The 15,756-nt window shown below is 31.8% G+C and overlaps 1 protein-coding gene across 1 annotated transcript in view; it reads right to left on the reverse strand.

The window, feature by feature from the left end:
* The window catches only part of LOC118202776 (hexokinase-2-like), a 91,165-nt gene that overhangs the window by 14,391 nt on the left and 61,018 nt on the right, over positions 1–15,756 (reverse strand). Inside the window, exons 6-9 of the mRNA XM_085808274.1 lie at positions 13,644–13,890; positions 13,400–13,555; positions 5,362–5,501; positions 4,333–4,469 (exon numbers count right to left, since the gene is read on the reverse strand). Of these exons, the coding sequence (XP_085664400.1) occupies positions 4,333–4,469; positions 5,362–5,501; positions 13,400–13,555; positions 13,644–13,890 (680 nt within the window). The remainder of the gene's footprint in view (positions 1–4,332; positions 4,470–5,361; positions 5,502–13,399; positions 13,556–13,643; positions 13,891–15,756) is intronic.

Genomic DNA, 15,756 nt, shown 5'->3' on the forward strand with positions numbered 1-15,756 from the left:
TTCAATTAGTACAAATTACTGAATTAAGAGGTACTGAGCGTTCACAATAATAAGAAAGAATTTTGTATGAGTACATGAAAGAATGAATATGGGTCTAAAATTATGGATGAAAGTTGAGATTTCATTCTAAAAATTCGGAATCTATCAAACTAGCTTAATGAGAATCAAGATTCAAAACTGAACATTGGTAACACTGAAGAGCTTAAAAACATATATTCAGATATAAAGGGTATTAAGAATTAGAAGAAAATGCCAGAATATGCAGGAAATGTTAAAGTTTGAAAATGCGAATGAAGTTAATAATGAAGGAAAATAGTAGGATAAGTCATGATAAGTGTACTACAGAATGATAAGTTGCAGAATGGCAAATTAAAATAGTACTGTAAAATATGGACTAAGTAAGGGCTATTCGACGAATTGGATATGAATAACAGTTAAAGGTTGTAAAATAAAATGTTTAATTGAAAACTGTCTCTATATTTAAGACATTGAAACGTGTAAATTTAGCTGAAATAGTAAAATCACAAGCGCAATTACAATCAAAAATTATAAAAAAGAGTTAAACTTTAAAGTATTTTGGAAACTAGAAAGAAACAAGTTTTAGAAATGTATAAAAAATACATCTAAAATTAACTAAAGTTCATGTATATAGTAGGAAGATGCAATAAACAAGTTCAAAATTAGAGTACTTTAAAAATTAGGAAGGTTAAAATGTATGAGAGAAATGAAGTAAAAGTCATGTACATAGTGTGAAAATCTAGCAAATTAGTTAAAATTCAGAATATGTAGGAAACTAAAAACGTTAAAAAGTAGAAAAGAAGTTAAAATTTATATCTAAACTTAAGTAAAAGTTAGGTATATAGTAGAAAAATGTAGTAAGCGAGTTAAAAATTAGAGTACTTTAAAAATTACGAAGTTTAAAATGTATGAAACAAGTTAAAAATTACATCTAAAATTAAACAAAATTCATATATATAGTCAGAAAATAGAGCAATTAAGCTAAAATTAAGGATATGTTTGAAATTACGAAGGTTAAAACGTATGAAAGTAGCTATAAATTAAATGAAAGTCATGTGAAAATATAGCAAATTTGTTAAAATTCCGAGTATATTGGAAACTAAAAACTTTAAAATATAGAAAAGAAGTCAAAATTTACACCTAAAATTAAATAAAAGTCAGGGATATGATGTGAAAATATAGGAATAATGTTAAAATTAGGACTATATTGGAAATTATGGAGGTTAAAATGTATGAGAGAAATCAAGTAAAAGTCATGTCTATAGTGTGAAAATATAAAATGGTTAAAAATTGGAGTATATTAAATAGTGTGAAGGTTAAAAATGTACAAAACAAGCTAGAAATGTTACATCTAAAATTAAATACAAGTCAAGTATATGATTATAAAAGTATGAAATAAGTTAAAATACAGAATATGTTGAAGATCGCTAACGTTAAAAAGAAGGAAAAAAGTTAAAAATTACATCTAACATTAAATAATATAACACATAAAAAACGCGTGTTTTAGTAATTACACTTGTAAAATATAACAGATAAGTTAAAAGTATTGATTAAAAGGAATTCTGGGTAGAATAAATTTAATACTAAAAATGAGTAATGTAATTAAGCTTACGGAAAGTAAATCTGGTTTTATGAACAGAAGATTTAGGAAATAAGGTAAAATTCTGAGTATATAGGGAAGTCCTAAAAAAATTTACATCTAAAATTAAGGGCTTCTGAATTAATCATTAAATTCGAAAATAATCGTCGTTAAAGGTACCTAGAAAATAACCATCATATACTTAGTAAAATTGCTGGAATACAAAGGAAAATATAAAGTCTAAACATGGATTAACAAAGAACTTCCGGAAAATCAATAAAAGATAATCTCTTATCAAAGTGTGACGTCATCTTATCAGTTTAATGAAGAATCTTGACACACTCCTTATCTACTGCACCTCCGGGTGCTGGATCATCCGCAATCCGCCTTCGCAATCTGCACTGCGCACTGCCTCCTGTCGCTGAACTCTCCATTTCACACTTCTCACATAGCATGCTAACAGTTGCTACTTAATTTAAAGTGTAGCGAACACAGCTCCAAAAAATAGATTAAAATTATTTGCAATAAAATAATTGATAAATAAATATAAAAAAATTAGAAAAAAATCTGAAAGCCTTCAGATTTTATATTATGCCCAGAGGGATTTTTTTTTAACGTTTTATGTGTTACCTTTATTTATTAAATATCATGTTCTTCGCACTTAAACCATTAAATTCAACTCAACAGCAATATCACAAAGTATTTAAAAGAGCATATCTTTAGAATTTCTGATACACAATATTGCGCGCTGGAGATAAAAATGCCCCCCCGTACGCGCTGGAGATAAAAATGCCCCTTGTACAGTGTTGCCATTGCTCGCTTTGAAATCTTTGAGTTTCTTAATGAAAAACTCATAAATGCTTTACAAAATATGAAATAGATAATAAAACAAATTCCAAATTTGGGCTTCCAGATTTTGGGCTTATATTCGGGTGGAGAAGTACGTTATTCAAAATTTGATGGCTGTAGGTACCGTTGTTTTATCGTAATGAGAGAAACATATATTTATGTAGATTCTTCATTATTTAATTTAATTAAATATAATGCAAGGCTCTGATATTTGGTGGCAACAATTTAAAAAGTGATTCGCCGTTTATAGTGAATCAACGCAAAATGCCAAAACGAAATTAATAGCTCTTCTTGGCAAATTGCTCCTTTGGCCCAAAAATTGGAAAAACTCTGAAAAATATTTAAAATAGTAAAAACAAAAATAGCCAACAAAATATTTCTAGGTAGAAAGGATACATATAAACAGACGGAAGCAAACACATAAAATATGAGATAATATGTGAGAAATACTTCTTCCCATGAGAAATATAGTGAAAAGGAGATGTGTTTGGCAACATTTATTTCATGGGAACAGAAGTGAGTCAAATAATATGAATTCGTAAAATTAACTCTGATTTTCATAATAAATATGTGATTATGACAGCAAAATAAGATTATAATGAACAGAAAGCAATAAAACAATACAAAAGTAAAATAATTAAATGACTATAAGCTGTAATCCTTAGCAAATCAAAGAAAATAAGAGAATAAAGATGAGAACAATAGATAACAGAATAACTATAAACAACTTGAAAACCTGAAGTAAAATATTTAGAAAAAGGTAAAACATGCAAAAATTAATATTAAAAGCATAAAACAATAACAAATAATAATTAAAAATACGTTTCTACAAAGGACAGTCATACAAATAATATTTAAGACTATGTTGAAATTTGAAACATGAAGAAGACTTAAGCTGTAAAGTAACTTATAGAAAAAAAAGTTATACAAAATAAACATCATAACCGACAGAAATCGAAAATGAGGTTAAGAACAGGAGGGAGGAAGTACCAAATAATACATAGAAGAAATTTTCATCGCTGTTCATAAAACATCAAGAAAACATTAAAAAAAATTTTTTTAGCAAGTTTCTGTATCTTGTGGGCAAAAGTGGTACAAAAAGATATATTTTATTAATCACGGGTATTTTTCTAGCTAAATAATTTTATTGGCAAACTTTTTAACGGTGAAAGTTATCATGAAAAATCTCCCAATTCACAAATACTCTGTGTGTCATTTTGTTTAATGAATCCAAAACACAAGCGGGTAAAAAAAAATTAAGTTTCCAAATATACCATTCTTCTCTGCTACCTAATTACTGATCTAATTTTATTTCTTACAGTGACGCAATATAATGTTCGATAAACCACCCGATTAGCAAGCAGTAAAACTTAAAGCAAATAGCATCTGCATTTGCAAAGCATGGCAAGATGAGAATTTGAGCTAATGAACAATACCCTTGAAGGTTTATTATATATTCAATAAAAACCATTTTAGTTTGGCAATAATATGAATGCAAAAGATTAACTCGGCTTCAAGAACCAGAAGGGTGGTCTTACACTCTTCAGGAGCAAGATTATCAATGTAACTGAGCGACATTTTCGTTTGACGAATTCATACAATTATTCAGACTCTCTGCCTTCAGCCTTTTCCATTAATTCCAGCCCCCAAAAGCATTTTATCAATGATTTATACTTGAGCTGGCGCAAGAATCTTGTATTTATTACTACTCATGTTGGTAGTCTTTTGAATAAAATTATCAGCACCAAAATTTTGGCTTCCAATAAATGACGGCTGAAAGAATGTTTAAATTAGTGAGACTTTTCCTTATCTCAAGCTGTTTTAATCATGCTAACAGCCTTAATTATCGATACGTATAATTGACTGACATTTTATTGCTAACTTACCTTGTAATCAGGAACTGTGAGTTCTTCAATTTTTTTCTCCATCAGATCATGAAAATGAGGATGGCACTTGTACACAGATCCATCAACACCTACTGTTGTATGTGGCCTTTTTATCTTATTTAAGATAGTTGCAACAGCTGTTTGGAAGAAGGATAAATTTTTAATACAAATACATAAATATTCCAGTATTTAATAATTATGATCTAAAAATCAGACACATTTTTAAAATAACACAAACATTGATTAAAATATATATATCTGATAATGAAAGCATTAAAAATGTTATCGCAGTATTTTAATGACATACTGAGCCAAACACTCACTTAAAATTAATAACGAACTTGAATTTTGAGTAGTGCCAACAGTTGAAATATAGATTTCTAGACAGAAAACTATCAGAATTGTGACGATTTTAATACAGTATAATCTAGATTTAACTAATTTTTATTTCCCCATTTCTTAACAAAAACTAATTTTTATTTCCCCATTTCTTAACAAAAACTAATTTTTATTTCCTTTCTTAATGAAATAACCCTACCATCTAAAAGTTACGAAGGCATCAGATAGTCCTAAGGGTGCTATAATCAAATAAAACTACACAAACCATCGAGAAGTTTTTGAGTCACTGTTCATTACTTCTGAATATCAGTTGATAGTTGGTAGTTAAATTAGTTACAGCAGTACAGAAAGTAATTTTCCCAAATGGACTTTATAAAAAGAGACTGGCTCATATCTTCATTACACAGTGGATAAATCTCAAAAGCCCCGTTCGGTCGGTCACAGTTCGACACTTCATTCAGCCACCAAGATCAGAGCTACTACTGTTTCCTGGGCTTTAGCTATTAGCTCATTCTATGTCTTTTAGAAAAATTTTAAAATTTCCATACCCGTGATTCGTGTCGACCCTTTATAATCATATGGTCCAGTGGGATTAGGAGGATTGGGTCTTCCCTGTATTATGACCCGTGGTTCGTAAGCTATTACTCACGTATACATTTATTTCATTCTCATTCATTAAAGTAAACTTACCAGCTGAAACTAAAAAGGCAGCCCGTGTAGAAACTCTGGCGCAAACCAACTTCACATTGTTGCAGTCAAAATCAGTAGCATGTTCCAGGCCCAGAATATTTAAAACGTTTCTAGTTTCTTCAAAGGAATTCTTCCTGTCGCTAAACATACAAAACAGATAGAGCATATTTAGAGAAAGTGCATATATTTTTGTATTTGAGAGTATAAACGAATGAAAGAGAAAAAAAAAATAAAATTTCTCTTCATTTTGAGATTTATGAACACACTGTAAATTGAAGCTGTTAGCGACAATTTTATGGAAATACTACTCATACTTGAAAAGAATAAAGGTTCTACCATACTTAATTAACTTCTCAGTTTGAAGTGTGATTCTAATTGCATCTTGTATATAAAAACAAAAAATGATACTTAAATGAATTGTACAGCCATTTTATTAAATATTTTACCTTAAATCTAGTTCATTTCAATTACTTTCGAAGCAAAATACTATTTTGAGCGCTAATACGTAAATAAAGATTTGAGTACACGCTTAGAATATTCAAATGTGGAGATTTTAATAAGATATTCTAATTTTATGAACATACAGATAGTAATTGTTGTGGCCCAAATAAAATTAAATCATCGTGAATTTTGTAAAGACACATATATTGCGTCGGTTTGAGCGCTATTTATTTTGATGATGAGTTTAGCTGCTGATTATTATGAAAAGTCTCGTCATGGTAAACACACTTGTAGAAAGTACTGTAAACTAAAAGTAAGCATTCTTTGAATTTAAAATAGCTAGAGAAAAGAAATGAAAATTTATAAGCTTTCTAAAATAAAGAGAACGTTCAGTAGAATCTAAACCTACAAGTGGCAGAAGAAAAGCGTAATGAGGTGAAAATATTTTTGCACGACCCCTGACAAAACACCAGCTGTGCAACTATCCGCAATCAGTGGTTTCTGTGACTGAGCTAAAGTTCTTAAGGCGACAATATATGAGAAAATAGAATCACCAAACATTGCATTATTTAATTTATATTGAAGGAAAGAGAAATACCGGTGAATATCCAAGGAAGCATGAAAATTTATACATTGGAATCTGGGGATTCAAGGTAGGAAATCTCCAGATCTTCATTGCGTTTTAGATATTTCAGTGTCAGGTCTCCATAAATAGCTGCTATTTGAAGGTTACATGCAAGCGGGCACTCTTGCTGGACTTACAGGAATTTTATTCCCATATTCAAGCTTTCAAGTATTCAGGTAGCTGGAATATGAAAGAATGCTAGAAATGAATGCGATGAAGTATTTAAAACTCGACTGAGTATTATTTAAAAAACAGTAGCAAAATCATCTCGTTTGGAATCAGGGAACTCACTACGAGCAATGCTCAGCGCATTGTTATTCGCGACAACTAGGAAAAAAGATCTGGTTAAGTTTATTTAAAAATACATATTTTGTCTTTATACTTTGGGCTTAGAATTTACTGAACGTTCCTCGAAAGTACCTAGTAGCAAGACGGATTTGTGGTTTTTAGCTGCCTCTATGGCTGCGCATCTCGAAAAGAATATTAATCCAAAATCAAGACATAGATGTTTATTAATATGCTTTTGTAACGACTCAATATAACTGATAAGTATCAAAAAATACATAAAAGTTTTCGATGAATTTATTTTAATTTTATTCACATAAAAATATGGTAGATAACACAATTATAAATACTTTAGTAAATGCAAAAATATTCTCTAAAAATAAGAAAATGGCACTGAAATTACCTAATTCTTACTTAGAACTGAATGTCAAACTGCAGTTTTTCCAATTTTAGTATTTTAATACACAAGTAATAATTTAATTACAATTTTAGTATTTAGTAAATAAGTTGAACCTGAGAGTTTTCAGACCATTATGAAAAGTATTTCTAAAACTTCTGTAAAAAATTATCGGTGCAAAACCAAAAGGTTTTGTTATAAATTCAATTCATTCCAACTCAAAAAAAAAAAAAAAAAAAAAAAAAAAAAAAAAGCATCCATTGTAAAGGAAACCATGCCCTCTTTAAATGTAGTGCGTTCAAACAAATGAATGTTGGAAATAGGCTCATTATCGTCAAAAATAAAAAAAATTTGTGTGAATTGTCTAAAAACTCATTCCGGAGAATGCAAATCAAACTTTTCGTGCAGCCACTTTTTCCAAAAACATTATTCCCTTCTCCATATGGACAATGACCCTCAGAGTCCAACGGACACTCCCTGCTTTCCTCCAAACCAGGGGAGTGACAATATACAGCAAGCAGTACATAGTCTTGCATCCATTTCCGGTGCGGGAAACTCTGTCTTACTCAGTACGGTGGTTATTTATGTGACGAATGTGTTCGGGCAGCGCTGCAGAATAAGAGCCTTACTGGACTGCGGTTCGTAAATGAGCCTCATCACCAAAGAATGCGCAGAATATTTGGGTTTGAAAACTAAACCCATCCGAACGCACATTTCGGGAATAACTGGATCAGCTCATTCAATCAAAGCGAAGATTTTAGCCCATATTTCGAACGAAACAGAGACCTTTTCTCACAATTTAGAATTATGCCTTATTCCAAAAATAACAGATGTAATTCCTTCGACAAAACTGGATATTTCTAATCTAACGATACCGCATGACATTAAATTAGCAGACCCTAACTTCTATACACCTGGTAAAATCAATATATTGATAGGAAATGAGTTATTCTTTAACAACTTCAAAGAAGGTAGAGTTCAAGCGCTGAATGGAAACGTAATATTGCAAAACACAGAATTTGGTTATTTAATGACAGGGGTTCTACCTACTGTTAATAATCAATCCTATTGTTATTTGATAAAGGAATCAAGTCTCGATAATGCAATTAAGAAGTTTTTCGAATTATAATCCTTCCCGGGAGATGGTAAGGAAGTCGTAAAGAATGAAGAAGAAATATTTTGCGAAAGTCATTTTAATGAAACATACTCGAGTGATAAAACAGGTAGATTACATAGTAAAATTACCTATTAATGATGATGCTACTTCTATGCTGGGTTCATCTAAAGAAATTGCTATTAAGAGACTGAATACAATTTGGAATCGTCTTGATGCTAATAAGACTATGGCTAATTTGCATAAGGAATTTATGAACGAATATTTAAACTTAAATCACATGGAACCTGTTATGCCCGTGGATAACTGTGACACTTGTTACTACATTCCCCATCACGCAGTTTATCTCCCGGAGAAAACTTCAACTCGATTAAGAGTTGTTTTCGATGCATCGTGTAAATCATCCAGTGGCTATTCGCTAAATTCAATTCTCTTGAACGGAGGCACAATTCAAGAAGATCTTTTTTCTATAGTTTCTAGGTTTAGAAAACATCGCTTTGCCTTTAGTGCCGATATTAAGCAGATGTATCGACAAATACTCATACATCCATCGCAAAGAAATTAACAGAGAATTGTTTGGAAGCCAAGCCGCGAGGCCCCAGTTCAAGTGTATAGGTTACGTACGGTTACATACGGCACTACTAGCGCGCCGTTCTTAGCCATGAGAACCTTACAGGCATTGACAGCTGACGAACAGGACTATTTTCCGAGGGCGGCTGCGGTCACATCTACGGATTTTTATATGGATGATATCCTGACAGGAGGAAATACTTTAGAAGAAGCAAAGGAGCTTCAGTCTGAATTAGTACAAATGCTTCGTTGTGGAGGTGTGGAGCTACATAAATGGGTGTCCAATCATCCTGAACTGCTGCATAATATTTCAACACAGGAATATTCCTTTGAATCTCAAGAAAGTGTAGTGAAGACGCTAGGAATGCTCTGGAAACCGAAGGATGATCACTTGACTTTCAAAACAGCTGTGAACAATCAAGACAGCTTTACTAAACGTCAGGTACTATCTGAAATAGCTAAGCTTTTTGATCCATTGGGTCTCATCGGACCCGTAGTAACGAGGGCAAAAATATTCATGCAGAGACTATGGCTGCTGAAACTGGACTGGAAACGAGGAATTACCTCCCAAAGAGTTGTGTGAATGGAAAAAATTCCTTTCCCAGCTTCAGTTAATCGATCAATTGAATATTCCCAGATATGTTTTAACTGAACATTCTGTTAGAACTGAGATCCATGGGTTCTCGGACGCTTCGGAAAAGGCTTATGGTGCAGCTATTTACATCCGTTGTATTACCACTGATGAAATGAATCATTCCAATCTCCTTTGTAGCAAATCCAGAGTTTCTTCTATAAAGCCTGTTACAATTCCACGTCTTGAATTGTGTGGAGCATTACTTCTGTGTAGGCTTGTGTCAAAGGTAATAACAGCTCTGCAGCTAAGTCTCGATGATGTTTATTTGTGGTGTGATTCTACTATTGTTCTAGCATGGATAAACACGCCTGCGTACAAGCTCAAAACTTTTGTGAGCAATCGAATTGCTGAAATTCAAAACTTGAGTCACCAATTCAAATGGGGTCATGTTGCCTCAAAGAAAAATCCAGCGAATATAATATCCCGAGGAGCAGACACTAGTGAACTTTTGGCTAATTCCTTGTGGTGGTCAGGTCCTGAGTTCCTCTATCAGCAACTTCCATTTCCAGAATGCATTTCTTATTCGTCGGACGAGGAGTATGAGAAAGAACTGAAACAATCATTGAATCCAGTTCTGACTTTGACAATGAATGAACATTTTATAGACTCTTTTTTGAAACTTTCCAATAATTTTCCTAAGCTAATAAGAATTCTCAGTTTTATTTTCAGGTTTATCTTAAATTGTAAATTCCAGGATAAGATGCAGGGATATTTAACTATAGATGAGATGAAAAAGGCTGAGGAGTTTCTTATACGGCATGCCCAATTAACTGCCTTTTATTCGGATATTACAGCTCTTCAACGAGGTAAACCTATTCCTGCACAAAGTAAGTTAAAAGGTCTTGACCCTTTTCTAGATGAGAATTCTCTTTTAAGAGTTGGAGGAAGATTAAAAAACTCAAATTTATTATTTGATTGTAAACACCAGTTAATTTTGCCTCCTACTCATAAAGTTACTGTATTGATTTTTGAATATTTTCATAAGAAGTACCTACATATTTTAGCGCAGGGTTTACTTCATCAGGTGCGTTTTAAATATTGGCCCATTCACGGCAAGGGGGCTTGTAAGCTAGTTCATGCTTGTGTGATTTGTTTTAAAAACAAACCAATTGCAGCAAGTCAGGTCATGGGTAATCTTCCCACTGAGCGTATAACTCCGACCTCAACCTTTCTTAATTGTGGCGTTGACTTTTGCGGACCATTTCATGTACAATTCAAGGGTCAACGTAAGGGCCTTTTTCCTAAAATCTATGTTGCTGTATTTATATGTTTGGCCACAAAAGCAATCCATTTGGAGGTAGTGACAGACTTGACGTCTGAAGCCTTTATAGCAGCTCTTAAGCGATTTTGTGCGAGAAGAGGGAAAATCTCTTCCATCATTACAGATAATGCCCCAAATTTTAAGGGGGCTCATACAGAGTTAACGCGTTTACAGAAATTGATTAGAAAATCAGATGAGGCGTTATCCAGCTATTTCACCTCATAATCTATAGTCTGGAAATTAATTACTCCTAGATCACGAATTTTGGTGGACTGTGGGAAGCGGGAGTTAAATCCTTTAAGTACCATCTTAGAAGAACTACGGGAAGTACTAAGGTTACTATAGAAGAATTTCTTACAATCATTACTCAGATTGAAGGAATTTTAAATTCACGCCCGTTAAGCCCTATGTCTAATGATATTAATGAATTTGAAGTTTTAACGCCAGGACATTTTTCGGCCGTCCAATCACGTCTGTACCAGAGCGTGAACTTATTGAAATCACTGATAATAGGTTATCAAGGTGGCAGCGGACAACAAAATTTGTTCAATTAACATGGAAGCGTTGGCAAACAGATTACCTTAATCATTTGCAACAGCGCAATAAATGGCAGTTTCAGAAATCCAATGTAGAAACAGGTGCAATGGTTTTACTTAAGGATGAGAATTTGCCGCCTTGCCATTGGGCCTTAGGTAGAATTTTAGAAACAATCCCTGGTACAGATGGTAAGGTACGTGTAGCTAAAGTTAAAACTGCTTCAGGAATCTGCACTAGATCTATATCAAAAATCTGTTTATTGCCTATGTAATATTCAAATTTCTACTGACTTTATATATATTTGTGGAATCAGTTTATACATTACAAGAATTTAATAATGATTATATGTTTAAAGGAATTGTATGGCTTATTTTGAAATGTATGTGTATTGTAACACTTTTTATATCAACTTAGTATATATTGTTTGCATAATTACTATTTTCAATATTTAATGTTCTTAAACTCCATAATTCAGTTTTAGATTTGTAGCATCAATATTTAATGTTCTTAAACTCCATAATTCAGTTTTAGATTTGTAGCAATCTGACAATTATTTATGATTATCAGTTTTAAAATATTGTGATTTGTCACTAATTAATTAATTGAAATTTATGTATCAAATTTCAATGCCGGGCGGAATGTTCCGTCTCAGTTAGAATATTTATGTCTATTTGTACTGGCTTAATGTTTGCAGCGCCACGTAATGTTAGTGGCGAGAACCCAGTACTAAACAGTAAGCGATAGGGATGCACTCGGTCCACATCGAGTCTACGTTCCTCTGCCCGAACAAAGCGGCAGTCAATTGTTAATTATTCCTTACTCACTCTTTGCCCGTTTAAACGGCATTATTGTTCTTGAAAGAAAATAAATGTTGTTAAGTTTCTCAACTTGACTTTCATGAATTAATATACAGTCCACAACTACCAATTGCTATCAACAAAGATATTAGCCTTATTTAAATTAAACACTTACCATTATTTAAATATCTATCACACTTATTTTAATAAAGAAATTAACAAAAAGGTAAATCGGATTAGGCATCTTTAATATAAAATCGATTTAAACTGCTTTTTAAATCACCAAATTGGAGGGGAAATGTGCTTTTCTACGTTTTACAATATGCAATTTATGCAATAAGTTTGTGTCATTAGACCTTCTTAAATGTTCAAAATCTTTTAACGTAATATTCCTTTACATACTGAATGTTTAATTAAGTAGGCCTTTCGTCAGAGTAACACTGGTATTCACTGGTATTTGTTGCATAAATCAAAACATTCTAATTATCTTACAGAATAGCTAAAAACATTTAGTCACATTGTGATACAGTTTGTCAACACTCTGAATGCATTGTAAATTTGCTTCCATCTAGATTAATTCTTAACAAAAATTAATTTGAGAATATTTTTGAATGAATTGCTGCGTGTAATTAAAATTCTTATGCTGCAGTCCGTTTATAACATGCATTTACTGACTTGCTATGCGTATTAATTTTAGAATGCTATAAAAATAACGTCGTACTCAATACTAGCTTTAACTAAGAACAACAACACTCTGATGAAAATGATAATTTTAATCGAGTAATATTATTCTCACTTTTTAAATAAATAAATGGATTAAAAATACACATGGTCTAAAAATATTGCTTTCAATGTTGCTTTTCAATATCGCTTTTCTGTCGATAAAATATTCGTAACTAAAATGATATCTGTCAAAATAAAGATGAATTTAACAATAGAATAACTACCAAAAACTCGATATAAGTTTGACTACTCTATAAAAATTATTACTTCCTACTTCTCTATAAAATTATTATTCCATAGTTGAAATTAGTTGAATTTTAGCTATTCTTGGTAATATACAAATTTTGGTACTATAAACGTATAATTTTAAACAGCTTTTAATGACAATCAAGTTAAAAACATTATGCATTCAAAATTTTAAGTTATGGAAACATTCTTGAGGATTTTTCTTCCATTGCGTATAGTTTTAACGCTAGATTTTTACTTTCCTTCTTTAACAGTGAAGTTTTGTACTACACAATAATATGCACAACAGTAAAATTACTTTCTCAAAATAAATAACTAACGTTATAATGTTGACAGGTAGGTTTATGTATTTTTTAACCACATTGTTAAAATCTGAAGACCGGGAGCATAATAAATGTAAATGCATACCTTTCTATCATAGAGATATATTTCGTTTTGAAAGCATATGGTGTGAGAAGTTGTGTAGAGAACTGGCCACCAAATAAATAGCCCTCTCTAGTAAGTCTGACTAATACTTGACGTGCCACCTCTCCCATATACATGCCGGATATCATTTTCTCAAACCTGAAATAAAATATAATGTTAAGCAAAAAATAAAAACTAAAAAATTAAAATTATACATAACCATTTAAGATTTTTCCTTGTAGCTTACAGCTGTTTTCCTGGATTGAGAGAGACCTTATCCACTTCTCGATCATATACTGTTCGGATAAAATCCAGACAACCATCATCACCAAATGCACCCCATTCAGTATTTACAATAACCTGCCGTGGTTCATACGAGTCTGCATCCCACAGATCAACATCATTGTCAAGTTTCGCCATGTATGGGCGAGACTTTGGCCGTGATCCTTCATTTACATATACTGTATCCATGAAACAGGCATTAGTTCCCGTTCCTAGAATTACAAGAAAATATACGCATTTAGTATTATAGCCTAATACGTTTCTCTTATTTGAACTGCAATACGATCTGTCTTTTTAAAATATATCATTGAAGTTTTTGGGTTTGCAATTAAAGTGTGACTTTGCTGTAGAGCATAAATTGTAAATCGAAAATTTAGTAGAAAGCACTAAACAGGGGAAAAAAAAAGCTAGCGATTATACTTTTTATACTGGTGCCGTTATTAACCCATCCGTTAATGGGTGTGCCTTATTAACCATTGCCTGATATCTAGTTTTCCAATTACATTTAATACCTATGGATGTCAAAGATTATTTTCCTTCAACAGGATAATCAAGGACAATAGAACTAAATTTCCTCTTATTTCCAAATATTAATTATTACCCACTGGATTATTTGTTTGATGATAACACTGCCATGGAATATCGAACCAAGTGAAAGCAATCTAGCATTATGTTTGATGTTTTATATGCCAAATACTGAATCTACTGCTTATTATGATCTGCAATGTGATGCTCAGAAAACCGAAATTCTGCAGTTATTTAAGCCATTTATTTAAATACTTCCATTCTAGAAACTGCTATGCAGCCGTGTAAATAATCATAAACGCTTTTTTTGCACATGTGCTTGTAATTGTGTTATCATATTATAGTGCAGCAAATTTCATGCATATTCAGTTTCCTCCATGAAAATAACTCTCTTAAAACTACTGACACGGCATTCATTAATTTGAATACACTGAGGTAAATAGGGGGAAGTTTCTAATAGTTGGCAATACCACCAACAAGATGTGTTTTAAAGGACACGAAATTCTGACATTCAATCAATATTTTAATTTTGAGCTAAAGGTGTGAAATTTTCTGTATTCCTCCAGACTCTCTTTACTTTTTATAAGGAGACGAGTCTCAGAGCATTAACTAATTTTAGTTCAGTCTTAAGTTTGAGTTGTGTACGAAGTTCACTGAAGGTTTTTTTTATCGTTCGTTGACTTATTTAGTGTTTTGGACTTTGAATTCTTCAAGCTCATTTCCGTTTTCTAAATGATTTAATGAAAACCAAGAACAAAACACTTTCTCTTTCTGCCTGTTCTATGCTGTCTGAATTTAAAATCTGCTGCTTATTCTGATCCACAATGAGATTTAATAAAAATTGAATATCACTGGTATTTGAATCAGTTTTTTGACGAGATGTTTGAATTTAAAACTTAACGGTATACTATAACTCGCTGCGCACAGTGGCGTAGCGACCATAACTGGCGCCGGGGCAAAATACCTTTTTGGCGCCCCCCCCCCCCAAAAAAAAATCACTTACGGTAATATAATGTATAGAATATATTCTTAATAAGAAAATAATGCAGAGAATAATAAAATGCTGAATCTGCCATAAAATATTCTAAAATATATTAACAATAGTCACTACCTAAGTACACTAGCAATGGATTCGGAAATATATCTGTGTCGGCGGAAAAATCAGACATACGATGATATAGAATTAGTTAAAAAAGTATTATTTATTTTACATATTTTTGTAATTGTTTTTAAAAAGTGAAATTTTTAAATAATTAAAAGTTTAATATATATTATAGATAAGTAGATATGTTTATTAATAATAATACAATATTATAATACATTAATACAATTAATTACTATGTATACATTTTTCTTGCCTTGGATGAAGCAAATTTATCAATTACTTCATCAAAGCCGATTTCTTCAAATTTTTTTACTTCGGCACTTTTAAAAATGCTAGATGACTTAAGGGATCTTGCCCCATCGTTGGTTGTAAATATGTCAAAATTTATTTTAATTTGCTGAACGAACGTTCATAGCTAGCATTTGATAATGAAATGGTAAGAAGTATT

The sequence above is a fragment of the Stegodyphus dumicola genome, chromosome X1, assembly GCF_044657685.1.
Source record: "Stegodyphus dumicola isolate Sdum_Otavi_A_Nest chromosome X1, ASM4465768v1".
NCBI lineage: Eukaryota > Metazoa > Arthropoda > Arachnida > Araneae > Eresidae > Stegodyphus > Stegodyphus dumicola.